This window comes from Trachurus japonicus, chromosome 15, assembly GCF_045865225.1.
Source record: "Trachurus japonicus isolate A0001 chromosome 15, Traja_1.0".
Classification (NCBI taxonomy): domain Eukaryota; kingdom Metazoa; phylum Chordata; class Actinopteri; order Carangiformes; family Carangidae; genus Trachurus; species Trachurus japonicus.
This window is the reverse complement of record NC_140921.1, coordinates 3,704,980-3,732,948: the sequence shown is the minus strand read 5'-3', so window position 1 is coordinate 3,732,948 and position 27,969 is coordinate 3,704,980. Positions and strand designations below refer to the sequence as shown.

The following is a 27,969-nucleotide window of genomic DNA, read 5'->3' as shown; positions in this document are numbered from 1 at the left end:
GGGCGTCGCCGCTCGCGGGCAGCAGCAGCTGTCAGAGAGAAGCAACTGAACTCACTGAGTCTCCAACGGCGACAACACGGAGCTGGACTGACCGACTGTAGTGTCACCTCAACGGACACCACACGGATGAATCTCGGTCGTTACCGAGCAGAGATGGTCCTCTAACCGACGGAGGTGAGCGGGAGCATTTCCGGTCGTTTTTTTAATCGTTTAATTTATTTGTACCAGATGTGTCGCGTTGAGGATTATCGTTTCCCTGTAGGTTTAACGGTAACTAACGCCGTGTTTCCAACTGATGTTTTTAGCATTTTTTAGCTACCTGGTGGCTAACGCTAACGGTCCGCGAAGACAGCCGTTAGCTTCTCGTGCTCTTTGACGTCGTGGTACCTTAACGTCACTTTGTTTACGGTGTCGTTAACGTTAGATAATAATATGTGAAAATCTCCCGCCGTTAAAATAAAGCAGGTGTTGACTGGAGGAAACTGAAGCTAACGGTGGGTTCAGGTTCATACACATCAGGGGCGGTGCTGGCATTTAAGGGGCCCTGGGCAGTTAAATAGCCCCCACCACCCCGTGTACTGTATAGGATATTTATATCTATATAATTATTATTAGAACAACTTATAACATAAACAATCATACATTAACGGATTGAAGAGAGCCTAAATATTACACTGTTATCATAAACCTAGTTTTTGCCTACACGGTTATCTTAAAGGGACAACGAGGAGTTTCTCCGTCGGCAGAATGAAAAATTCCGCGACAATAAAAAAGTCTCATATTAATGTGGATGAATCTATGTTACCTGCACTTGTTAATTGGCCCATTTTCGATAAATATATCGTTTTGTCTCTATCGTTATTTTGTTATTATTAGTGGTGGCGGAAATGCTGGGCAAGCCGACCAGCGGTTCCTTACTTTCGGTTTCGCGGACGCTCCCCGGCGAGTCATGAGAATAACGCCGCCGAATCACCGTTTATGGTCGGTATCTGATCGTCTTCGAACCTCTGACTTTAAAGCAGATATCAGTGGCACGGCCGTTTCGGCTAATGCTGTGTTCAAGGCAGGCTTTTGAAACCGTAAGTTACAGCTTCAAGTCACAACTACGACTTGGTAGCGTTCCAGGTAACCCATAGCTTGTGTTTTTACCGTCCTGTTGTCTGTGAAAGTTCCCTATAACGGCCACTCGTAACTTCCGACCCGTGAACTCGTACCAGATCGAACTGGTATGACTTCACAGGAAGGAAAAACACAAAGTACGAGTTTCCTTGAACGCACCATGAGTTAGCAGCCCCCGCCCTTGTCAGGCATCAATTGGTCCTCGTGCTACGTCACCACATTCACGCGCATCCCTTGGCTGCACACACAGCCCTTCATGCCGTTCTCTCCCCTCATTGGATAACACTTGTATCCCACAAGGAAAATTTTCTCCTCGGGTTACAGCAGAGCAGAGTGACGGAGAGACTCGTGTTTAGGCTGAAATACTTCATGTAAGTGATTGCTGACGGAAAATAGGACTATTTAGGACTTATATTAACAAAAACATTCCACTGATATCTGCTTTAATTCTTGATGAATGAAAACATGAGTCTGTCTTGCGCCGGTCAAAGAATTTCACGGTGCGTGCGGAGGCTCATAAATGTAGTGTGAAAACGCTTCGCTTTTCCAAAACTCCTCGTTGTCCCTTTAAACCTAGTTTTTGCCTCGCTCTACTTGTGGGAGTATTTCTGTCAACTCGTGTTACTCTCGCACATTCACCAAAAGAGGAGATCGGTTGAAAAACCAAACGCCCTCATGTCTGAGTTAATAATATGATTGGAGGTCCTCAGTAAATTTCACCACCTTCTCCCGGAGTTTTCACGTAATCGGAGCATTCGTGTATTTTTATCTTGCCAAGACCGTCATTCGCGCTGCTGGCTCAAATTTGTGTTTATTCACGTCTTGGCATTGACTTTGTATGTAATCTCGTTGTGTGAAAAATTCGCTTTGCGTCCGGTGTGAACACAGCGTTATTTTCCAAACAGAAAGAAAGTAGCCTTATTCTCTGAAATGGGAATGTATGTAGCTAGTATATAAGACCAGGACTCTGGACTAACTGCTGCTGACTGAGATGACCCAGAAAACTGGTTTATCTGAAACGGCAGGTCGAGGTATTACGAATGAACTTTGCTTATTTGGCAGCTTTTCATGGTTCCTTCCTTTCATCGTCGCCCAAATCTAAATCCGTGATGCTGGTTCCCCCTGATGAAAGCACTTAATCCTGGTTCCTTTTAGTTTAGTCAAGATGCTGCAATTTATTTTAAGTCTTTCTATGTTTCTGTTTCCCTCCAACTAGGCCTCTTTTCCCTTCTTACAGTACTTTTCTTTTTTTTCAGAGAGCTGACATTCCCCCGGCCAGCCCGTCGTCACCATGGAGACCGCCAACAACTATGTGCTGATCCATGGGAAGAACATATCTCATAATGCCATTGTGGGCTCCGCTGCTGGGGCCCACATGTCCATTGACAAACTGTTCCCAGCTCTCCTTGAGTGCTTCGGCATCATCCTGTGTGGCTACATCGCAGGCAGGTGAGTGGCTGCAGGTACACGCTGTTTGTTTGTTGGTTTTTATTTGTTAATTTTTTGTGTTTTACCCCTCTTGTTTCCTCTGTTTGTTCCCGTGCGCAGGGCGGACATCATCACAGAGAGCCAGGCCAAGGGTTTGGGCAACTTTGTGTCAAAGTTTGCTCTTCCAGCGCTGCTCTTTAAAAACATGGTGCTGCTCGACTTTGGAAACGTCATCTGGGCGTTTCTCTGGAGCGTCCTGGTCGCTAAGGTCGCCGTCCTTTCATCTCCATCATCACACTCCAACAATATCTGATTAATACCTGATCCTGATTATTATTTCTTTTCTTCCTCTCTCTTTACTTATTTTTATTTATTTGTATTTTTCTTCTAATGTGCTAGTGTGGCTCCATCTATTCTCTGTCATTTATTTGCCATTTGCAGTAAAAACCGCATTGGAAAGCAATTGCGAGAGATTCACACTCAAGACATAGGACTGTGAAACATAGATAAATAATAAGACAGTTAGGTACAAACATAAAATAAGATAAGACGGACACTGCACCCAGATGTAGGCCCGCCCCACAATCATCTAAAAAAGAAATACAGTACAATGTGCAAAACATTTGCCCTAAAAACATGAATGAGCTGACTGACGCGTGCTTCAAAATAAAACTCCACAGTCCTTGCTCTTCGTTCAGAAGGTTTACTGAAAAACATTTCTCTCTGTTGTGCAGTAAGCTGACAAAACAATAATCCCGTGCAAGCATGGTCAAAAACTAGTTCCATATCTTCACTCAATTAACCAAAACACAAATACGTCACATTATAGGTCTATAAGAAAACTGCAGTCATTTATAGTATTAAATAAGCACTCTGCAATGAACTATGGAACTGCTTATTATCTTAAAATAAAAAATATCACACAATCTAAATTATTTGCCACTTTGTTTATAATGTACAAATGGCTCTAACACTATGGAGCTGGTAAAACTTGCTACTGGAGATGGGAATGAACTCACTAATAAACTGAAGCACCAAACAGCACTGATACTGCTGGGATTAAACATTGACATTATCCCACCAAAATTGATTTATAAACTCTTCCTAAATTAGAAAATTCATCTTCTGTTGTTTAAAAATGAATTTGAACATGTTTTCTTTGAATTATTACTATTATTTAAGGTCTGAAAAGACATAATACTTTGGTTTTTTTTTGACGAGTTGCCATTTTCTGCCAATAAATGCTCTAAATTACAATAGTTTTTATTTCAATGGTGGAAGAAATGTTGACAGTAGTTCATAGAATAAAACAAAAAAAACATTCATTTTAGTCAAACACATAACCTAAAATTGTAAAACCAGAGAAACTGATGGTTTTGACTCGACTTCCTGTGTGCAGGTGACGGTGTTCGTGCTGGTGTGTGTGCTGACGCTGATGGTGGCCAGTCCAGACACCAGGTACAGCAAGGCCGGTCTGTACGCCATCTTCGCCACGCAGAGCAACGACTTCGCCTTGGGATATCCCATAGGTGAGTCAAACACAGACACCAACGCTGAGCAGTGACATGAAACTACTCAGTTTCATTTGTTTATAAATTATGATTATTATTAATAGTGTTATTAAGCCTTTATTTTGAACATGTAAGGTAGTATAAAGAGAGACTGACAGAAGTGGGTCACGTGGGTCCAGAGTCAATGTGTCACTATGACTTTTTTTATTATTTCACCTCATTTTTTATGCAGAACATCATCTAAAATGCCATTTGTATAGTTTTTCTCTCGTCAGCTCCAAACACACCCGTCTGCACCTCGATTATGAACCACACCAATTGTGTTTGCACATATTTTCATTCATAAAATGACCAAAAAATAAACACTATAAGCGGATTTACTACTGATTACTATAAACTAATTATTTAAACAGCATTTGTATAGAAATGATCCTGTCCCAATCCTTTTGATCCATACGAGCGGTTTATTACTATATCTGTGATCACTATAAGCGGCTTCCACTGTAATAGAAAACAAATAAAATTCATAAAATATATTCATTAACAGTCTTAACATGCCCGAAAGGGAGTAGGAAGAAGTAAAATATGAATATAATCCTACCCCTTGTCCTTTTTATCATATTATCCTCTTTTATACATATATACTGTACATATAGAGGGATTATCTGTTTACCAACAAATCAGGATGCGTGCGCAACCTGACTGCAGAAAGAACCGGTTGTCATGGTTACCTCCATGGATCTAGTGTAGTCAAAGCGGTGTTTGCTAGCGATGTTGTCAGCCTACCACAACAATTTATCACCTACTGATGTAGTGTGTGTTTTATACATAGACGGTTTTATAGTTTTATAACGGCAGGAAAAAAAAAAACGTCAGGACGGAGGATCGAGTTTGTACCGCGGCAACGGCAACTCAGCCACGGGACAAACCACGGACACTCACAGCACGGCGTCGGTCAGCGGTAAAAACAACACTGTGCATCCCTTGCGTTACCTACAGATATTTAACAGACAATCATGTTCAGGAAAATACACGATTACAAAACTCAGTGGCTGTGAGGACTGAGCTGCTGCCTGGTCAGAGACGAGGGAAGAGGACGGACCTGTCTAAAGTCTGGAGCAACTGCATAACGTAACTGTAACGTTACGTGCACCACTGAGTATGTACCGGTAATTTAAAACAATATAGCTTAACGTTAATTAATGTCAGCTTGCTTTCCATTAGTATGTGACCTTGTCTTCAGTCACTGTCGTAGTAAACATTTCACAACTCAATTCGCTGCAGTTACAGCTGTGCCTGTGGGCATTTAGCTTTATCACCATTCAAACCAACGTATCTAACACGTTATATTGCTCGAAATGAATCGCCAATGTACTATTTTCTCTCTTGTTGCCTTGAAAGGGGTGCGAGTTGACGGTATTCTGTAAATTTTGCGCGTTTTGGTTATTTTTATCAAAACAATTCAGTGTTTCCCCCAGAAAATTTGTTAGTTAAGGTGGTGTCTGACCTGTCGACGGGGGGGGGGTAACGCGGAGATCTGTTGACGGGGGGGGGGGTAGCGCGGAGATCTGTTGACGGGGGGGGGATAACGCGGAGATCTGTTGACGGGGGGGGGGTAATGCGGAGATCTGTTGACGGGGGGGGGGGTAACGCGGAGATCTGTTGACGGGGGGGGGGGGGGGGGATAGCTCGGAGATCTGTTGACGGGGGGGGGGGCGATCGACGGGGGGGACGCACCGTGCCGTATTCGCTTTCAACACGCGCTGCTGTTATGCGTGCGCGCTTCTCTGTGGTGTGTATGTGTGTGAGAGGATGCGGCCATCGTCCGACGGGGGGGGGGGGGGGCGGCGGCGGCGGCGGCGAATATCGCTACTTTTTTTTTTTTTTAAGATGTTAGTTTAGGCGGCAGCTCTTTGTTGTTAAGGCGGCCGCCTTAACAGGAAAGCGCTGCGGGAAACCCTGCAATTAGTGCAACTAACAGCACAAAAAGACATGATCACGGCTCTTGCTGCTCTCTTTCTGCAGGCGACATGCGCAGTAGAACGTCAGTGACGTAGGCTGGTAATCCCTCTATATGAAAACAAATATAGAAATCTATTCAAAAACCTACATACACCCATTTCCAGACCTAAATACATTCATATTCAGCCAATATATAATATAAACAATGTAATATATATAATATAAACAAAGAGGATGCATCTCTCTCTCTCTCTCTCCTTCCAGTCGATGCTTTGTATCGCAGCACTTACCCAGAATACCTCCAGTACATCTATCTGGTCGCCCCGGTCTCCCTCATGCTCCTCAACCCCATCGGCTTCGCTCTGTGTGAGGTGCAGAAGTGGAGGCAGGCCAGCCACGCACAGCACAGCACGCTAAGCATCCTGGGAGTTGTAGTCTTACAGGTAACCAGCATAACCAGGAGTTAGTTAGTTAGTTAGTTAGTTAGTCTTAAGTCAGAAACATTTCCTGTTGAAGCCTGAAACACTTCCTGTGACCCGTGCAGGTGTTGAAGAACCCGATAGTTTTCATGGTGATGGTGGGAATCGTCTCCCACTTCGCTCTGGGCCAGCGTATTCCCGCCGTGCTGTCAGAGTTCATCGACGGCCTCGCCAACTCCTTCGGAGGAGCAGCCTTGTTTTACCTCGGCCTCACGATGGTGAGTTTAACTTATTAGTTTTAAAGCTGCTTGGTGTTAAGATACTTTGTAAATTTATAGTTATATTGATGACACTTTTAAAGGGATAGTTCAACATTTTGGCAAATTGACCCATTGCCATAATCCCTATAGTTTAAGGGGGGAAATTCATGCAAAACCGCTGATGTGCGTTGCCTTCAGGGACAGTTTTTCATCAACAGTCTCAACAACTCTGTCTGGTAACGTTGTGTTATTATCTCATAGCGTGGTGAATGTGCAGGTCACAACTTGTCCACCAGAGCGTTGTGGAGTTGCTGGATTGTGTATTTGATGAGTTTGATGAGGGAAACCAAGAAATCCCATGAGCCTCCGTAGCGTAGCTCTGAGCAGCTCACGGCTCTGCTCCGCCGTTCTAAAAATAGCTTGCACCGACAATTAAAGGTACTGCTATGACTATAGGGATTATGGCAATGGGCCAATTTTCCAAAATGTTGAACTATCCCTTTAACAAGATGGAGGAACTGATCAGTGTGAGATATTCTGTGTTTTGTGGCAGGTCGGCCAACTTAGAAAATTAACCAGAGACACTGGAGTCGCCTTGATTCTCCTCATCACAGCCAAACTGTAAGTGCATCTGTGTGTGTGTGTGTGTGTCTGTGTGTGTCTGTGTGTGTCTGTGTGTTGGATATTGAGAGAGGACCCAGGTTAATTATATATGAATACATGTGTTTTGATCGGGATTGTTGTGCTATTACCAGGGTCCAAAACTAACTTTTTCACTTTTACCAGCCAGGCAGATATTTTACCAGCCAACCAACTAAAAATTGCGTTTAAATGCTGTCTGTCAGTATTATTTAGCGTGTCATTTGGGTCTTATATGCGATTCTCAATCAATATTTTAGTAGTATGCACTAATACTAGCAATTAGGGGTGTGCAAAGCATCCGGTATTTGTATTTGTTGAGGGGGGGAAAGTATTTCTATTTGTCTTCGAGTAAAATTCAAAATAGGTGTAAAAATCCATTTTTTTTTTAGATACACTTATAATTCTAATCCATTATGAATCCCACCACCACCTGCTGAACAGACAGAATATAAACAAATGAACTATCATTAGTTCAAAAATCTCTCTCTCTCTTACAGTTGTTTAGGATTGTGTGTGGTGTTTTTAATCATATATTTTTTAAAGAATAATAATTAGTTTAAAATATATTTTTATCAGTAATTTCTTTTTTTTCAAATACTAGACATTTAAGGCGACCCCATCTGAATTCTAGACGACCCCACATGGGGTCCTGATCCCAAGGTTGAAAAACACTGCTCTACTGTCTTTCCTGTCTGCTCTCAGAGTGTGTGTGTGTGTGGGGGGGGTAATGTAGTTTTGATTCTCTCTCTCACACACACACACGCACACAAACAAACAGGCGGGCGCGCACACACATGTTCTCAGCGGTGAGGTCCGACCAGAGCGATTGACGTGTGTCCAACCAACCTAATCAGATGCGCGGGTTCGGAGTCTGGACCGAGAATTAAAAGTTGGACCGCGCTGGTCCGTGCTTCAGCACCGTGTGTCGGGCCGCGTCTGGGTTTAATTAATACGGGGATAAACAGTCAGCGCCGCGGTCACCGGAGCTGATCACTCAAGCAATGAGAGCATTTTTTACTGGGCGCGCTAAACCACACAAACGGGTACGACAGTAACAACAGTTATCCACCTCAACGCTGTGAATGACGGCGTGACGCGCATACCTGACCAAAGATCGTCTCTGCTGGAAAGACACATTACTCTGTCAGGAAACAACATACCAGCATCGTTCTCCACCAGTAACGAAAAAATGAAATTTTCGTCTGTAAAAAATAACTCGCCAGAGTGGCGAGTGGTCTTAAAAATTTACCAGCCAGAGACAAAATCTACCCGTAATTGGCGAGTGGCGAGTGTTAGTTTTGGACCCTGCTATTACTTTTCACTACAGAATACACATTTTTCGCGACATAACTCATGAAAAACTGCAAAAAAAAAATCCCCATAGAGAATGAATGGGAGGTGAAAAGCCTCGTCCTCGTTGTCATCATGTGACCTTCTGCCTTTAGCCTGGTGATGCCGCTGGTCTGTAAAGACATGGTGGACATCCTGGACGCGGGAGAGACCAACAGCACCAGCGCCAACCACACCAGTCTGTCCAACTTCGCCTTCCTCTACGGCGTCTTCCCCACGGCGCCCAGCGTGGCCATCTACGCCGGCCACTACAACGTGGAGCTGGAGGTGGTGAGTGTTTTTGGTACTTTTTGTGTGTATGTGTGGTAATTAAAGGCATTTTGTCTACAAAAAAAAAGTCAAACCTTCTTAATTTGAATATTTATCTATCAACAACATCACAACTCCTCAGCCTTTTAACTCATTCACTGTCAGAGTTTTTTCCCTCAGTGTACAGCCAGTGCCAGCACTTTTGATGATTTTTACTACTTTTCAAACAGCCACAGAATATGTTGTGCTATGACTAAAATGACACAGAATATCTCAAATGAAAGGGGAGACTCTCTACTTTCACCAGGAAAGAAAGTGAGTTCGTAGCATGTTCCATTTTTTAGTTATCCTCATTTGAATACAGCATGTTTTGTTCTAGCAGAACACTCTTTTGAACCTTCTATTTTTGGAGAGTTAATAATAATTACATTTTATTTGAATAGGGACAGCGCATATTAATGAACATTGGTATATTTAAAAAAAAATACTGCTAAAACGTGGAGCTGGAGGTGGTGAGTTGTCTCCCTTCACACCTTCACAACGTGGGATGGAAACCTTTCACATTTGACCCGAGACGGTGCCGGTGTACAACAACTGAAGTGCGTTTGAGAGGAGTGGACAGACCGGGCAGGAGCAACCAGCCGAGAGGCGTCTTGTCGGTCCTCGCCGTCTTTAATGTCTCGAGACGCCCTTTTCGATTTGTTTAAGGTTATTTGTTTGTGTTGGGGGAGGCTATATTTGCAACCAGAAAAACACTGTTTGATCTGGCGTTTATTTGGGATGGGCGTTAATACAAAAAATATTTTGCAGTAGGCCTGGGACGATAATACATTTTGCTGGACGATATATTGTCCCACAAATTATTGACGATAAACGATATTATTGACACATTTTTTTGAGAACAAATTAACCACTAATATAATAATAATATTTCATAATAATGCAAGTAGACCCTTTTAAATGCGATACACTTTTATTTCTCATGAGTATTTTTTTTTAACCATTGTAATTGGAATGACAATAACTTATATAGCTACTATCCTAAATAAATAAAATAAACAAAAAATAATAAACAGTACAGTGCAGCTCTTCTGTCCAATAACGTTACACACCTGAAGCTCCACTTTTCATTCAAACAAACTAATATGACTTCCACGGATGTAAGATTTCATCAATGAGACTAGCATTTATCTCCTAAAAAGTATTAAACCAGCCGGCGGTAAACCTCTAAAAACCTGCTGATAAGTTTTCTTAATCGTTTGCTCCCCCAATGACGGAGGTTGACCGGCCCGTGAGCTGCTGCAGACGGCTGCAGACTGTGGGAAGCCCCGCTCCTCCTGCTCGCTGCTACCACATTAGCTCCAAAAACGTCGGAGGAAATCTCCTAACAGGCGATATGTGGATAAACTGACCACAGACTGGGGCTCTAAACTGTGACTTTCTGGCATGAAAAAATATTAAAACTTTAAAAAGTGACGTGTTAACAGCGCTGCAGCGAGAATTACTGTAAAATAGCTTTTAGCTGCTTAACTGTATAGCTAGCGCTGCCGGTTGCTGCCAAATGCATTCTGGGAAACAAAGATCCTGGATGACTGAAAAGAGGGTTCACTCCTTTCATTCTGCAAAACAAATGGCCCAGGTGCTGAGACCGATGCACAGAGTGAAGCCTCTTGTCATCCAGCCTGGTTGGAGGCCAGAGACCAGGAAAACAAATACGTGCGCATGCACATGGCGATTTAGCGAGGCCGGAGTTCGAGTTCATTTTCATTTATCGTGCGATTAATTGATTTATTGATTATCGTCCCAGGCCTATTTTGCAGGTACTTCTCATCACAACGCCGGTACTGTTCAATTAAGTCCTCGTCACAGAATGAGAGCACATCAAAACGAGGACGAAGTCTCCTCTCGTCAATATGTCCATATTCTCCGGTAGCTTCTCATCAAAGTCGGCACCTTGGAGAGTTTGTGCTCATTTGTTTTTTATTTGACAGAGTTTCACACAGAACTTTCTGATGGCTGTAGGAGTCTCTCCATGTTTCTCCTTCTGCAACAGGAAAAAAGCGAACGTTTCTTCAGACAAAACAATAGATTAGATGACTACCGTAAAACTTCAAATAATGGCCGACTCCCAATTTACCACCGGTCCCAATTAACCGCCGGGTGTATGTATAATATTCTCCGCTACCGATTCTCAGTCCGTGCTTTTATTTTTAAGCGACAGATTGGCTGTTTTTCAGTCGGTACCGGTATCCTTCGGTATCGCTTCTCATTTCAAATGACGGACGAGAGAGAGAGACGCTGATGCCATAACGCGAAATGTGGAACCGTTTGACTTCATGTGAATCGATGCTCGGTACTTAGGTGGGAATTCTGTTGGTACCGATAAAAGTAGAGCATTCGGTATCGATAGCCATCCCTACTAGAGCACTGGAAAAGAGAGTAACGACTCCCGTGGTAAGGGTTTTGCGCCCCGAGTGGCAGGATATGGGTGTTGCAAAAGCGCCCAGAAAACTCATTCACTCCAATGTATGTGTGTTGCCCACTTGCTTGTAAATTGATGAAAACGGCCGTGTTTTTGTTTTTAGGTGTCTTGGTCATATCAAATTATACTTATAATTTGTTTATTACAAAATGTAGATTGAAACATTAATGTAGACAACAATTTTTTTTTTTTTACTGGCCTATGTGTTAATGTTTATCTGTAAAGGGTCCTCAATGATGCTATTAACGTGGGTGATCTATAAATGTCCTTAAATTATTGAAAACACCACACTTGCTCATTCACCAACAATGCAGAGATGTCAGTTCTTGGGTGCTTTTGCAAAACCCATATTCCTCCACCAGGAGGCGCTTCCATTGGACCAATGCGTGTCATTACTCTCTTTTCCAGTGCTCTAATCCCTACTACTTCACACCAGGAAAACATCACATCCTCTTTCCATGTGTTTCTGTCTGCAGGTGACGTCAGGGATGGTGATCAGCACGTTTCTGTCGGCGCCCATCATGTACGTGTCGGCCTGGTTGTTGACCATCCCCCTGATGGACCCCACGCCTCTGGTGACGGAGCTGGAGAACGTCAGCTTCAACATCAGCATCGTCAGCCTCCTCGCTCTGGTGAGACATCTCCACACCTGGTTAGATTCTTTAAAGGGATAGTCCAACATTTTGGCAAACTGGCCCATTGTGCCATAATCCCTATAGTCATAGCAGTAGGTTTGTTACCTTTAATTGTCCAGGGTATCCGCGGAGTCTTGAAAAGTATTAAAAGGTGATAAATCAATTTGGGGAAAATTAAGACCCTTAAAAAGTATTAAAAAGTCTTTTCACGACTTTATAACGTCTTAAATTTTGAAGGTATTTTTTCTGAATTAGCTGTCCAAGAGTTTGTCCTAAAAAACATTGTGAAAGTGTGTGAATTTATTCATTTTATTAAAAAACAAAGATGGACCAGTACATAAAAAAAGAAAAGAAGATTGTTGCTTTGGTTTTTTGAGAGTGGAGCAGTGTTTTTTTTTTGATAAACTTAGCCTTTTATCTATTATCCTGTTGTTGATAAGTTGATAAGTGTCACATGAATAAATGGTTGCAGCTTGAAGTGGCGGTGAGGTATTGAAAAATATTGAGAAGGTCTTGAAAAAGTCTTCAAAAGGTATTAGAATTAACTTCAAGATTCCTGTATAAACCCTGTTGTCGGTGCAAGGTGTTTTTAGAACGGCGGAGCAGAGCCGTGAGCTGCTCAGAGCTACGCTACGGAGGCTCATGGGATTTCTTGGTTTCCCTCATCAAAGTCATCACAAATACACAATCCAACAACTCCACAACTCCACAAGAGGGAAATTCATGCAAAACCACTGATGCACGTTGCCTTCAGGGACAGTTTTTCATCAAGCAGTCTCTGTATTTACCTCTAAAACAACTCTGTCTGGTAACGTTGTGTTATTATCTCATAGCGTGGTGAATGTGCAGGTCACAACTTGTCCACCAGAGCGTTGTGGAGTTGTTGGATTGTGTATTTGATGAGTTTGATGAGGGAAACCAAGAAATCCCATGAGCCTCTGTAGCGTAGCTCTGAGCAGCTCGCCGGGATTATGGCAATGGGCCAATTTGCCAAAATGTTGAACTATCCCTGTAAAAATAAATAAATAAACAGAATTCAAAGTGTGTGATGTGTGTTTGTGTTTGTGTTTGTGTCTCCTCTCAGGTCTGGACCATCGCAGTGATGTTACTCAGCAGGAAGTTTAACAGACTTCCTCACCTGTTTGCCTTAAACCTTTTCCTGGCTCAGGTCAGTCTGCAGTTACAACTTCATTCACGCCTTTTAGTTTCCAGTTGCCAGTGGGAAATTCAACTGCAACAGTAGCATAGAAGTACAGGAGGACATGTAAAGACTTAGTAATGTACAAAAATATATAGAAAACAAAAATATGTACTGTCTGTTATGTACAAAATATTGTTTAAATAGAGAAAAATGTTGTTTGGTTGGAGATATTGCGCAGTGTGGATGGATAGTCATGAATACAAGTAAATTAATAAAGCTTGTATGAACTGAGCAAGCTGAAAAACCAAAAAGAAAAAATTATTGATCCATCGTCTGTACTTCTAGTTCCTGGTGTGTGTCAGTATGATCCTGTGGAACTTCCTGGTGAAACAAGAGGACAATCTGCTCGGCAAAATCCTCACCTTCACTCTGCTCTACGGCTCTCTGTACAGCACCTACATCTGGACCGGTGAGTCTGTCTGTGTTCACAATCTGGGGATGAACGACTGTGGTTTCTGTTTCTGTTTCTGCCGATATCCAACGTGCTAACATTTTGGGGCGATTGATAAAGATAAAATAAAGTATTTTAACAGGAATGCTCGGAAAACAAATATCCTGTAACGTGTGTGTGTGTGTGTGTGTTTTCAGGGCTGATCCCTCTGTGTCTGGCTCTGACGAACAGAGACGACATGTTGAGGCTCAGACCGGGAGTGTTCATGACTCTGGGCTGGGGGTACGTCACCGTCTCTAAGCAACACATTCACCGGCTCGTAGAGATCAATACATTTTATTTTTTTATCATTTATCACAGTTAACATCCAAGTTATTCTGATATTCAGGATGACCAGACTGCATATCACTGCAAAAACTCAAAGTCTTACCAAGAATATTTGTCTTATTTCTTGTCAAAATGTCTCATTTCTAGTCAAAACTAATCTCTTTCCACGTAAAATTAGACTCATCACCTAAAAATTAACTTGGTTTTAGATCATTTTCACTTGTTTCGAACTAATTTTCACTTGCAATAAGTAGAAAAATCTGCCAGTGAAAGCAAGTTTTTTGGTGCTTGTAATAAGAAAGAAAAACTTGCTCCACTATCAGATTTTTCTACTTATTTCAAGTGAAAATATGCTTGCAGGAAGTAAAAAGTGTCTAAAAACAAGCTACTTTTTAATGTGATGAGTCTTATTTTTAGTATAATGAGATTTGTTTTGATTAGAAATGACATTTTGACTAAAAATAAGACAAATATACTTGGTAAGATTTTGAGTTTTTGCAGTGCGAGCAGGTTGTGCTCAGAGGCTTTTATTGTGAAAGGACGAGGGGACAGGAACAGCACATATATAACACAATAGGGAATGAATGTTAGGAATTTGCTTGGTTTTAATAATCTGTGTGTGTGTGTGTGCAGCGTGCCCTTCCTCATGGTCGGCGGTCTCCTCGTAGCGGGAGAGAGGACTGAAACCTTGGACTCGGCCTTCTTCTACGGCCGAGCTCAGGTTAGAGACACACATCACTTCCTGTTTCTATTCTGAATTCTTTATTTGTAGTTTTTTTTTACTAACTACAAATGCTAAAGTCTCTGGCCTCGGTCAAAATAACCTTTTTTTTTTTTTACATCTTAATCTATAACACAAGGGCAATAAATCCTCATTTACTAACCATGAAAATAAAGAAAACAGATATAATGCTCAAATAAGATGAAAGAAAAATTTAAATAAAGAAAGTTGACAATAAAAGCTGCTGGGTAGGGGAAGTATATAGTTCTTTATACCCCCTACATTTCCTTTCATACACTTCCTGTATGAAAGGAAATGAGAAATGCTGTCGAGTGAGTTTATAATTATCATCATTATCAAAACTGAATCACACTGAGGAAGCAGAGAAATAAATTTACTTTTTACTTCTGCTTTTACTTTCTGTAATATTTTTAGATAGATAGATAGATAGATAGATAGATAGATAGATAGATAGATAGATAGATAGATAGATAGATAGATAGATAGATAGATAGATAGAAAAGGCAAATTATTATTTATAACATAATTATTTTTGTTTCATTTTCATTTTACTCCAACTTCCTCTTTTTTTTTTTTTCCTTGTGTTACAGCTCTTTTAATTTAACATTTAATTTTGTTTCTGTGGTGAGAAAAGGAACTAAATCTAGTGTTATAAATAAAGAAGAAGCTCAGTATAGATGCAGACAGTCGAGTCTTAACCTCATGAATCCTCCGTAACATGTGTCCGAGACCTCACGACCTCTTCCACTGTAGCGCTTTGAAAACTTGTTTGACGTTGAATCTGTGAGTAATGCTGCGTTCAAGACAACTCAGAGGTCGGAATTCCCAACTCGGAAATTTCCGACTTCCGACATCATTGCCTTCACGCTGCAGGAACTCGGAAGAGAAAAAACATGGATACCCGAAGGAAGTTTGGCGTATTGTGGCTCATCGCTGAATACGAAAAATATATGCAGCAGTAAATGATGTTTGTTTTGGAGGCAAATGAAGAGGAGATGAGTGCACATATAACGTTATAGCCTTGATAACAGTTAAACGTTATTTCTGTCACATATGAGGACCGCAATTTCACACAATACAACAATCACAGCTTAATATAAACGTATTCCATATAGGCTACTGCAATAATACACAAAAAATTTGCATTAAAACCTCAACAAATAACTTCAAATGTCTAAATTCTAACCGTTTAAGACACGGGCCGCCATGTTTTGATGTTGTTGTGACGTCAAGTTGGAAAGTCGGAGGAGCTAAAACCTCTGAGAACCGAGTTTCCGACCTGTAATGTCCGAGTTCGACGCTGATCAATTCAATTTTGACAACTCTGAGCTCGTTTTTTTCCGACTTCGGAGTTGTCTTGAACTCTGCGCTTTGAAAACTTAACAGATGTTGAATCTGTGAGTAAATCTCTGTGTGTGTTCTCCATCAGATCATCTGCTCGGCCGTGGTTCTGGCCGTCAGCCTGCTGCTGGGAGCGATCTCCCTGATGGGTCTGAGTCAGGGCGCCCGGGAGGAGAGCGGCTACCAGGCGCTGAGCCGAGCCGGCGTGATGGGCGTCGGCGAGGAGCTGAGGCCCCCCGCTGGTCTGGAGGACTCACTGCAGTCACAACCACAACAACACACGCCGCCTGTGGACTCACCGGCCGGCAGCATCAACAACTCAGGTACGACACGGCTTTAGATGACATGAACGACTCTGAGGCCGACGATCCAGTTCACTTTTGTGTTGTGTTGTTGTGTTGTCAGATATCCACAGTTTCTCTCCGCTCCAGTCTTTACCCGACATGATCGCCAGTACACAACGGGATCACACAAACAACGCAGGTAACAAGATTTATCTTTTCTTCTTTTGTTTTCCAAAATTTACTTCCCCCCAAAAAAACGGTCTAAGTTTAGTTTCATGTTAATGATCTTATTTAGAGAGTGGAGCAGAGGGAAGTTCACATGTTTCCTTCTGTAGAATAAAACTTATATAAAATATAGTATATATATACATATAACAGCAGAAATCTGCACAGTCAAGTAGAAAAATTAAAAATGGACTTTAAACACAAAAGTTTCAGCAGTGATTATCACAGTTGATCATTAGTCAAGATAAATAACTAAAACATATTTTTATTTTGTTTTATATTCTATGATACATGAAATTTCTGAATATGACAGATGGAAAAATAAAATCCTTAAGAAATTGGAATAACGTCATATATTGAAACATGTGTTTAGCGGTATGGTAGCTTATATTGTTGACATATGATACATAAATATATATATATAGAGAGAGAAATGTTTAAAATGAATGAGAAATAATAAGAAAAACATTTTAAAGTATTTAATAAACGCATATACTTAAATAAATGTACCGGTATACTATTGGAAATTAAAATTCTGTATATAGATACTGTATATTTGAAACATGTGCATGTACTAATATTACTTTATATATTTCTTACATGTTATAATGATAAGAGACAACTTAGGTCTCCCCAGTCGTCCTGCTGTTGTATTGCAGCAGTAACGTGTATTTCCCCTCCAGGCCTCAGTGGGGCGCTGTGTGCTGTGTGTAACGTGTATTTCCCCTCCAGGCCTCAGTGGGGCGCTGTGTGCTGTGTGTAACGTGTATTTCCCCTCCAGGCCTCAGTGGGGCGCTGTGTGCTGTGTGTAACGTGTAGTTTTCCCTCCAGGCCTCAGTGGGGCGCTGTGTGCTGTGTGTAGTAACGTGTATTTCCCCTCCAGGCCTCAGTGGGGCGCTGTGTGACGGCCTGCAGCAGAGCTCCGCCTCCTCCTCGGAGCAGCCGCTCAACCTGCCGCCGCCCGGCCAGCAGCCGCCCGACGAGAAGCAGACGGTCCGACACGTCCTGCTGTGTCTGCTGCTCAGCGTCAGCCTGCTGGCGGTGAGGACGATGACGTCACCACACTAACCACGTTTTTATTCCCATTAAGCAATATCCAATTAAAAATGCTTCATGGAAACAATAAAATTCGATTAAATGTCATAAATATCATTAATACGTTCGATTTCATCGGATTTTCTCTTGATCGATACAAAGTTTATGTGACAAATTGTGATGGAAACAGTTCTTTGCCGGATAAAATGTGAGTTGCATCATGTTTTATGTCGACTCAAAAACCGCTGTGTTCTGATTGGTCCGTTGGTGTCTCTGCAGAACCTGTCCAGCTGCCTGTGGTGGCTGTTCAACAAAGACCCAGGGAGGCTTTACCTGGAGCTGCAGTTCTTCTGCGCCGTGGCAAACTACGGACAGGTGTGTGTAGTGTCTGTGTATCAGTGGCGGCTGGTGACTGAAAAAATTGGGGAGGACAGGAGGAACACCAGTCCACAGCGTCATGTTATTTTAGTTGACTACTTACCCCTACTTTCTTATATTCAATGAAAATTAAACAGTAAAACAATGTCTTACAAGATTTCTTAAAAACAACATAATTTTATTCAATCTTACTTTTTTCAGATTAACACAGGCCTAATGAAAAGACAGAGCATTTATCATGGATGTGGGATGTAAAAAAAAAAGAAAAAAAAAAAAAGTTGTTCAGTGACTTGCCCTAAGCTGGTTTTGAACCCAGGTACCCTGCACCAGAGGCGACAATGCTAACCGCTTCACCAAGAGCCCAACATGCCCTAAGCAGGTTGGTTAGCACGTCTTTTATGGGTGAGTGAGTTTACCGTCAGTACTGTTGACCGCCACACGCTGTCACTTCTCCTTACTGGTACCTCCTGAATGCTTCTTTCTGATATCTCCCAACAGTTTATCCAGAAATCTGCTGATATTTCCTTTAAAATCGATGCAATATCGCTGAAAACTCTGTATTTCTTGAGCTAGGAGCAGCATGAGCAGCACGGCTGGGAGTGAAAGTTTGGCGCACATAGCAACAGTAACCAAGGGGAGCTGGAGAACTGTCATTGGACCAACCTGATGTCAATCTTGTGTTCTGGTTGCTGATTGGTAATGGAGGACGTCCTCCCTTAGCGCGTCATTTTACGTGTCTTAGCCAATCACAGATCAGCATGAAAAAATCCTAAATGCTGGAAGGAGATCCCGCCCCGAGGCGTCTAGAGGAGGACAGAAGCCCTCCGTCCTCCCCTAAGCCCCCACCTTCCTGCAGGCGGCGCTGTTGAGCTGTTTAAGTGGATTTAGTGTATTTTCTTCCATAAAAGAGATTTTAAAATATATTATAAATTATTTGGTAAAGGTTTATTTCAACCAGTTACTCTTTCTAAAAAATATGTTGATCTTCCTCTGGCCTAGTGTGTGCTAGTGTGTGTGTTTCCAGGTGTGTACATTGACTCATCTGTCTCCTCTCTGTCTCTGTGTCTCTCAGGGTTTCTTGTCCTTCGGGATCTTCGGTCTGGACAGACACCTGATCATCTTACCGTTCAAGAAGAGGTGAGAGGCTGAGGCCACGGTTTCACTGTAAAAACAAAACAATCTCAGTTCATCTGAACAATGGATGAAGCCAATTTCAAAATTCTTGTTTTATTTTGTTGACCTATCAGGCTGCAGGCTCTGTGGCCGGTCCGGGACAGCGAGGACTTGAGTCCGTCGGCCGTACCTGAGGAAGTCAGACTCACCTGCACCCAGTTCGTCCGCTACCACAAAGACCAGTGTGTGCAGGACATCGTACACACACGCAGGTATGCAGTGCTAATGTGTGTGTGTGTCATAGACCATTTAGATTTTTAACAACCAGATTTGCTTCATATCTCCTGTTTAATCTGATCTTTATTTTACACATTAAAGGTGGAAATGTTGTGTTATTATTTTATATAATTTACCTTTTGCTTGAGTGCAGTTTGCAGATACGAGTATTTAAATAGTAGAAATCTCTCACTGTGACTGTGAATGCATGTTTTAACTGTTTCATTAACACACAGACTTGAGTAGAGATTAAAGCCCGTACACACCGGGGACGAGACGCATGAAAGACACGAAATGGCGAAATATTCAGCAGCAAATATTTCACATCAAAACCCTTCACACTGACGGCGATGCGAATATGTGACACAGGCGTGACGATTATGAACCAAAGTTTGTGGTTCTTCGCTTACGCGTCGTGCCTTAAAGGGATAGTTCAACATTTTGCCAAATTCGCCCATTGCCATAATCCCTATAGTCATAGTAGTAGAGGGATTATGGGCAACGAGGAAATTTGCCAAAAATGTTGATCTATCCCTTCAAATCCATTTGACACAGCTGCTCGTAGATTCTCCCTCACGTATTCAGCAGCGGTTTGTTAACGTTGGCCGGGCGAAAGCTCACTTTGAAGAAAAACTATGTCACATTTTTCCTGCGTGACATTGGCGGTCTGAGTGAAAGGACTCATGATGAAAAACCATAAATATTGACTTGATTTGATTTATTTATTTAGCACAATTTTAAAACAGTGCAAGGAGGGAACGAAGCCTAGGAGGCTTGTACAAAGTTCCACTCCCATCATCGAAGAATTACATGAACTCAAGATAAACAATGAGAAATACAGCAAAAAATTAAAAATGAACAATAAAATGTACAGTGCAACATAGAAAGACAAACAACACACACACGCACAAATTACAAATTACTCACATGAAAAATTCGTCCCCCGTGTGAAAAGGTTTTGAATCTATAAACCTCTGTTGTTCTTATTTACTATATTTCAAAAAGAAAAACTAACGACACTAAAACTCTCTCAGTGGATTTTTAGTTTATTTTTCTCGGGTTCTTTTCTTTTCTTCCTTCTAACACATTAAAAACGTCTCTCCACTCTTTTCCCTCCTCCTTATTATTACCTCCTTTTTTCTTCCCTCTGCTCCCTCCCTTTTTCCTTTTCTTTTTCCTCTCCTCCATCGCCCTCTAGTGGCTCCGGTGAGAGTGTGAGCGCTTCGACAGGTGAATCCTTCCTCTGATAATGACAGGTTTGATGGAGGAGGAGGAGGAGGAGAAAGAGGAGGAGTGGAGGAAGAGGAAGAGGAAGAGGAGGAGCAGCAGCAGCGACGACGACAACACTCGCATCAGGATCTCCAGATTCTGATCCACCAGACCCACGATCCACCGGAGATTTCCCACGATCCTCAGCACCTGCACCTCGCTCCATCAGCATCATCATCATCGGTGGCGGCGGCGGCGGAGACGATGGAGAGCGTGTTCCGCGGCAGCGACCTGGTGGACTGGCTGCTGCGGCGGCTGCTGTGCGCCGGGCGCCGCGAGGCCGAGCTGTACGGCGTGCGGCTGCAGCGCGGCGGCGTGCTGGACCACCGCACCGGACGCATCCGCTTCAGGGACGAGAGGACGCTGCTGTTCCGCTTCCTGCAGCAGCAGCAGCAGCCGGACGAGACGACGACACGGTGGCGGCGCAGCCGGAGCGAGTCGAGACGGGAGGGAAGTGAAGTGAAGTGACGACCGGAAGCTGAGACTAGGGATGCACATTTTGATGAATTTTTTTTCTGACCGATAACCGACGCTCGTTAACCGATTATTAACCGTTAACCGAAAAGATTAAGAGGCTTTTTTGCCATTAAAGCAGAAGTAAGCGATATTTTTGTGTTAATATAAGTCTTAAATAGTTATATCTTCCGACAGCAATCACTTACATAGAGTGTTTGGACCGAAACACGGGTCTGTCAGTCCCTCTGCTCTGCTCTGAGCCGAAGAGAAAACTTTTCTCGTATCCTACAAGTTTTATCCAATGAGGAGAGAGAACGGCATGAAGGGGCGGTCCTCTCTGTGTGTGCAGCCAAGGGATGCGCGTGAATGTGGTGACGTAGGGACGAGGGCGGGGACTGCTAACTCCATCGGCTGACAAGACATTATGGTGCGTTCAAGGCAGCCCGTAACTCGTGCTTTTTCGACCTGTGAAGTCGTACCAGTTCGATCTGGTACGAGTTCACGGGTCAGAAAAACACGAGTGGCCGTTACAGTGACTTTCACAGGTAAAACAGGTCGGAAAAACACAAGTTGCGGGTTGCCTGGAACGCTACAAAGTCGTAAGTCGTGACTTGAAGCTTAGCCAAAACGACCGGATCGCTTACTTCTGCTTTAAATACACACGTGCGCTGCGACAGAGCAGCGCCACATCCACTGAGCTCTGTCTCAGCTGATCGCGCTCATGGAGGTTAGATTGTCCACTGTAGAACTGTTTTTATACAACGTGCAGCCAAACACCAGACTGAAGGAGCAGCAGAGCTCCTCTGACAGCTCCTTTTTTTTTTTTTCTCAGCGCCGTAGTTACAGGTGATTCACATCTATGTCCGTGTAGCTACATTTATGGTCTGACCTTCCTTCATGGGGGCTGCTGCTGCACATACTGTCAGTCCTCCTGTGGAACTTTTTGCTGCAAAATATGACTGAAGGCAGGTGAACTCTGCACGTGTCGACGCACACGCCCTCATGAGTTGACGACATAAGGACCTAATAATAAAAAAAAAACCAAAACGATAGTATTAATCGGTCAAAGTTCTTGTTATCGGTTAACGGTTAAACGGTTAATCATGTGCATCTCTAGCTGAGACGGAAAAAAACAACGACGAAGCAGCGACGTCGTCTTCCGTCCTGTCACAGGTGGATAAAACAAACACACTCACAGACAGACAACGAGTAGAAACTGTCTCATAACGAAGACGTGAGTGAAGATTATTGATTATTGATCACTGTTAGATTACGTGTCTCCTCTGTCTCCGTTCAGACGATAAAACCGTTAAAAATCTACGTTATTTACATATTTTTTTCTTTCATATCAAGTCCAGACACTGAGCTGAAGACCAGTGAAAGGTTTCCGTCATATTTAATATTTCTGAGATCATGCAGCTGTATGGTGGCTGAGGAGGTCCAAACCAAAATAACAAAATGTGAAAACACTTTAACAAAACTTGAGACAAATTTACATTTTGGAAAAACATTTTTAGATAACGTAAAACAAAAAATACAATGAAAACATTCAAATATTTGGCTGTTGTCACTTTATTGTTCATGGGTGAACAATTACAAACTATTTGGCAAGATCAAGCTAATGCTCACAAACCATTAAACCCAGTTATAAATACTAGTAATCCACATTGATTGATTGATTGATTGATTGATTGATTGATTAGTCTTTATTTCAAACATATTAAAAAAGATAAAGAAAGAGAGTCTGCCTCGTATCACCACTGAAAAAGTCATAAAAAATAAGTAACACATTATAGTGTCCTAAAAAACAAGTCCCATATTTAAGTCAATAAAATATCAACATATGAAAACTATTTGTAACGTGTTAGCAACTGAATTAGCAGCCTAGTTGTAAACCTTTATAACTGATCGTCTTATTGTAAAGTGGCAGTGAATCATATAGTGATGAACGATGACAAATAAAAAGATATTAGATATCATAAAAAACTAAATTTACATCACCGTAACACATTTACAAGTCCTGAAACACATTCACATTTCAGAAAACAGATTAACAAGACGTGAAAATTTAAATTTACAGATGACGTCAACCAGGCCAAGTCAAGTTCTCACTTCCAGCCAAAGATTTGGTCCGTTCCCTTTCCAGTTAATGTCATCTGTAAATTGTAAATTTATCTTGCCAATAGGGGTGTAACGGTACACAAAAGTCACGGTTCGGTACGTACCTCGGTTCAGGGGTCACGGTACGGTACGGTTTCGGTACAACAGACACTATTGAATGTAAAACTAAAATCTGTCTTGTGTTATAAAAGTTAAAAAAAAAAAAAATAGAATATAAAATTAAACAAGTGCATTAGGATCATGCCATTCATTAATTCTAGAGGAAAAAAAACTTGCACTTGACAACTGACAACTATTATTAAAAAAAACAATAAACTAACATCAATGTTGGTTTACACAGTTAATTTAGACTAGATGCCAGTTGCTTTGGTGATGTTTCTGTTCCTGTCTGTGTTCATCTCAAGAGGCTTAGAAGCAGTGGGATAAGTTGTTGCACACAAGTTGTCTTTTTCCTGCACCAGTGATTGACATGTGGGAGGGGAGGCGGGTGAACATGCGCTACGTGTTTGATGCGTTTCTAGCGACGCAGCGCGCATCCGTGAAACATCGCCGACGGACTTTGTCCGGTGGACCAGTCGCGAGCTGCCACAGTCTATGGTCGCGAGCCGCCGCCGACGCCGTTGTGTTTCATTGAGAAGCCACGGTGACATAAATGAAGCAGACAGCTCTCCTCCTCTAACTTCACTCTCTCATCACTTCTCTTCTTTGTCTGTTATGACGGTTGTGGCAGCTTCGAGGCTCATTACCGCCACCTAGATTGGAGTGAGGACTCGACTTTTTTTTTTTATTTTTTTTTTTTTTTTTAATATTCATTCAGACGTATTCGTCGTGTGACTGTGTGCACCGAACCGTGACCCCCGTACCGTGACGGCACGGGACGAATACATATACCGTTACACCCCTACTTGCCAATTATAAAAGTGTTTTGCGTCTTGTTAATAATCTGTTATCCACAATGTAAATCAGGGTTCCCACTTGTCCTGGAAATCCCATCCCAATCGATCCCATGTTTGTGTTGTTCTATGATACATTCATAGGAATTTCTAAGCATGTTACTATAAGAGATTATTTCATAACTTAGAGCCATAGACTGCACATCTTTAAACCAGACTTCTGGGGCTGAGAGAGGAAGAAACATGGAAACAAAAATGTACAAAGTAAGGTACAACTGTCAAAAAGAAGTTACACTTCTCCAAAGCATGAACGGGACAGAGGATGTAGAATAATAACATGTCCGTCAGACTTTAGCTGCTGAAAATGTCCTAGAAAAGAGTGGGAACCCTGTGTTATGATGATGTCATTTTGCTTTACAATGTGTAAAAAAAAAAATGTTTTCCAAAAACGTAAATTTGTTTCAAGCTTTGTAAAAGTATTTCACACTTTGTAACACTGGTTTGTCCCTCCCTGGCCACCGTACGGCTGTGAATCGTCGCCATATTGATCACGTATTGTGATAAAAGCCTAAATGTATTGCAGTATTTCTTAATTAAAGGCCATATCTCCGCTCACTGACGTCAAAGCAGAAGGCGAAACGAGCGCTCCCTCCTCCTGGCGCTTCCTGATGACTTTGATTATAGATTTTATTTTTTATTTTCGTTTAACCCAGAGATGTGAGCAGAGGAATCAGTGGATTTCCCATGTTTCTCATGTGAACGACTGCTCCTGAACGCATCATGGTGAACCTGCCTGTTGTTATTTCAGTGTTGGATTTTTTTTTTTTTTTTTGCACGTTGTGTCTTTGAACCACTGGTCTTCTCCTTCTTCTCCCTGCATGAACCGACTGAAGAGCAGCACAGACGTCCGTTCTGCTCGGCACTGAAACTCTTTGCACTTGAACTCAACAACGACAAAAACAACATCCATCATTGTTTTGTTGATTTTCTCATTTTAAATTATGCAACTTGTGAGTTTTTATTTTTGCCTTTTTTTCAGCCAAACCTTCTTCTTCGCACTGAGCCGAGGCCAAAACCTGAAGAACTTGACTTTTTTTTGTTTCGTTGCCACTGAGTCGAACCTGAAGTATTTTTTCTGAGCCCTTTATGTACGATTTTTCCTGAACGTAGCTCACTCTAAAAAAATAAAATAAAACCACTACTGACGTGTTCACACTTTCCACACGACTTAAATTTGTGATATTGTTGCTGTGAAGGTCAGAAGGTCGCAGAAGACGACCACGTTTAAAGGGATAGTAGCATTTTTTTAAGAGTGGGGTTGTATGATCTACAAATAGCCCCTAAGTACTTTAATTGCAGTAGAAGACTCTCTGCACTCCTCCCGTTAGCAACGCCAGCCCATAATAGCCCTGCCCAGAGATTTACAACATACAGTGTTGTGAATGGACCCAAAGAAACGGCCTATTTTCACGGCCTAAAAGAGGTTTTACCTGAAAAAAAATACACAGTTCCATTGTTCGCTATAATATAATTTTTTCCAGCCCTTCAAAGTGCAGGAAAAACGCAGTTTTTATTTGGAGCTAACCAACTGCTGATCGGCGGGCGCTAACCCTGGGCGGAGGGATACGTGAGTTGGTTAGGTCCAAATAAAAACGGCGTTTTTCCTGCACTTTGAGGGGCTGGAAAAAATTATATTATAGTGAACAATGGAACTGTGTTTTTTTTTTTTTTCCCGTAAAACCTCTTTTAGGCCGTGAAAATAGGCCGTTTCTTTGGGTCCATTCACAACACTGTATGTTGTAAATCTGTGGGCAGGGCTATTATGGGCTGGCGTTGCTAACGGGAGGAGTGCAGAGAGTCTTCTACTGCAATTAAAGTACTTAGGGGCTATTTGTAGATCATACAACCCCACTTTAAAAAAATGCTACTATCCCTTTAAGTTCACACAGTTCACATCAGGTCCTTGTTGTGCCTGTCTCTGCCAGTGTCAAGGTGTGTGTGTGTATGAGTTTCTGTGAGATGTGTGTGTGTGTGTTGGGGAGATTTTAATGAGATGTGAGATGTGGTGCTGCTGTAACTGTGGATGTTTTTGTTTTAAAGCGTGTTGCTGTCAATCAGGGTCGATGACTGTGTGACCTTCAAGGCACTAATAAAAAAATTAGAAAAAACTGTTTGCATCCAAACCCACCACAAATTGATGTTTTTTCTGTTTTCTGTCGATTCAAAACTAAACCACAGACTTGTTTTATCTTTGAATTGTCCAAAGTTTATTGCAATTTTTGGTTCAAAAAGCAAATTTATTTTGAGACTATTAACTATTTGAGAAGAACAAAAAAATCTCTTGTACACCACTTCATTGTGCTAAAAAAAAACCTACTCGAGTCTATTTATCAGAGACACCGTTACATACCGTTATAAATAATATGTATATTCAACTATAGTCTTGATTTGATATCCAAACCTAAAGCTCGTCTTTAAAGAATAATAAATCTAAAGTACACAGAGGGTGAAGCAGGTCAATGAAAAGCTTCATTTCATTACAGAAAGTCTGTTTCAACTCTGTGTTATTGTTATTATATTACACTATTATTATAAGTAAAACATTTTATCATAAGCTGTATAATCACATTTGCATTCTCACCTGGTGTCTGGTTTGTTACACATAATTGAGGCCAAGAACCTGTACAGTTGTGAGCTTGCAGAAAAATTAACACAACTATTAATTATGTTAAGTATTTATTAGTAGCTTTATTATACAACTAAACAACTGAAGAATTAAACAACACAACACGCACAGGCCATAAATACTGACTGGCTGATGTAGCAGATTCATTTATTTACATCATGTAGGAGGTTTTCAGAATCAGAATTGGATTTATTTGCCAAGTTTGCTGCATAAATGAAAGGAATTTGACTCCAGTTTGCATAACTCTGATATTTACATAACAGATGTACAAGAACAACTGAACAATAAAAAAAAGATAAGATAAATAAAGTGGCCAAATTGTACTGTACAGTCACATGTTGTACAAATAGATAATGAGGTAGTTCTATTTTAAAAAATGCTGGATAGATTTTTGTACAAGTTATGAATGACATCTCCATTGTATGGTTTACATTTCTATATATGTAAATATATTAATTATTTACTGTATTGACAATATTTACAGCAGGCAGGGTGTGAGGATAATGAATATGGACATTTTTTAATTATTTAACTTTTTAGTAATCATATTTAAACAGGGTATCCGCGGGGTCTTGAAAAGTATTAAAAGGTGATAAATCAGTTTTGGGAAAATTAAGACCCTTAAAAAGTATTAAAAAGTCTTTTCACGACTTTATAAAGTCTTAAATTTTGAAGGTATTTTTTCTGAATCAACTGAATTAGCTAGAGTCCTAAAAAAACATTGTGAAAGTGTGTGAATTTATTAGTTTTATTAAAAAACAAAGATGAACCGGTACATAAAAAAAATAGGCTATTGTGGGTGCGTTCGTAATTTGTAAATTGATAAAATTTGCCTTTGATTTATTATCCCAGCCTACTTTGAATTCTGTTGTATCATAGTGGTCTATAGTCTTTATCACAAACTAAAACTGTTAAAAGTGTCACTGATGTAAATGGTTACAGCTTGAAGTGGTGGTGAGGTATTAAAAAATATTGATAAGGTCTTGAAAAAGTCTTAAAAAGGTATTAAAATTAACTTCAAGATTCCTGTATATACCCTGTTAAATCTAACATTTGAATTATATAAAAATTTTACCATATTAAATGATATATTATGTTAAAAATGAAGTATGGTCAGCATGGGGCAGTGTTGACCTGAATATAATAACTATAACGAGATCTTGCTTCAGTTCTC

The 27,969-nt window shown here is 41.4% G+C and overlaps 1 protein-coding gene across 1 annotated transcript; it reads left to right on the top strand.

Annotated features, from left to right (window-relative positions):
• Positions 1 to 4: 4 nt before the first annotated feature.
• On the top strand, positions 5 to 21,122 carry gpr155b (G protein-coupled receptor 155b). The gene is made up of 21 exons (XM_085799156.1): positions 5 to 174; positions 2,376 to 2,568; positions 2,668 to 2,815; positions 3,947 to 4,076; positions 6,285 to 6,463; positions 6,565 to 6,717; positions 7,253 to 7,320; positions 8,787 to 8,961; positions 11,899 to 12,054; positions 13,142 to 13,225; positions 13,544 to 13,667; positions 13,847 to 13,931; positions 14,610 to 14,697; positions 16,148 to 16,382; positions 16,465 to 16,542; positions 17,452 to 17,609; positions 17,883 to 17,978; positions 19,054 to 19,118; positions 19,229 to 19,366; positions 20,569 to 20,614; positions 20,673 to 21,122. The coding sequence occupies exons 2-21, from the start codon at positions 2,411 to 2,413 to the stop codon at positions 21,105 to 21,107; spliced, it is 2,799 nt and encodes a 932-aa protein (XP_085655282.1). The 5' UTR covers positions 5 to 174; positions 2,376 to 2,410; the 3' UTR covers positions 21,108 to 21,122.
• Positions 21,123 to 27,969: the final 6,847 nt, after the last annotated feature.

Excerpts from the sequence above, each read along its gene's own strand:
- gpr155b (XM_085799156.1), top strand. The coding sequence starts at position 2,411 with ATGGAGACCGCCAACAACTATGTGCTGATCCATGGGAAGAACATATCT. Across the intron at positions 19,367-20,568 it reads GACATCGTACACACACGCAG|TGGCTCCGGTGAGAGTGTGA; the intron begins GTATGCAGTGCT and ends ATCGCCCTCTAG. Across the intron at positions 20,615-20,672 it reads CGACAGGTGAATCCTTCCTC|GAGGAAGAGGAAGAGGAGGA; the intron begins TGATAATGACAG and ends GGAGTGGAGGAA.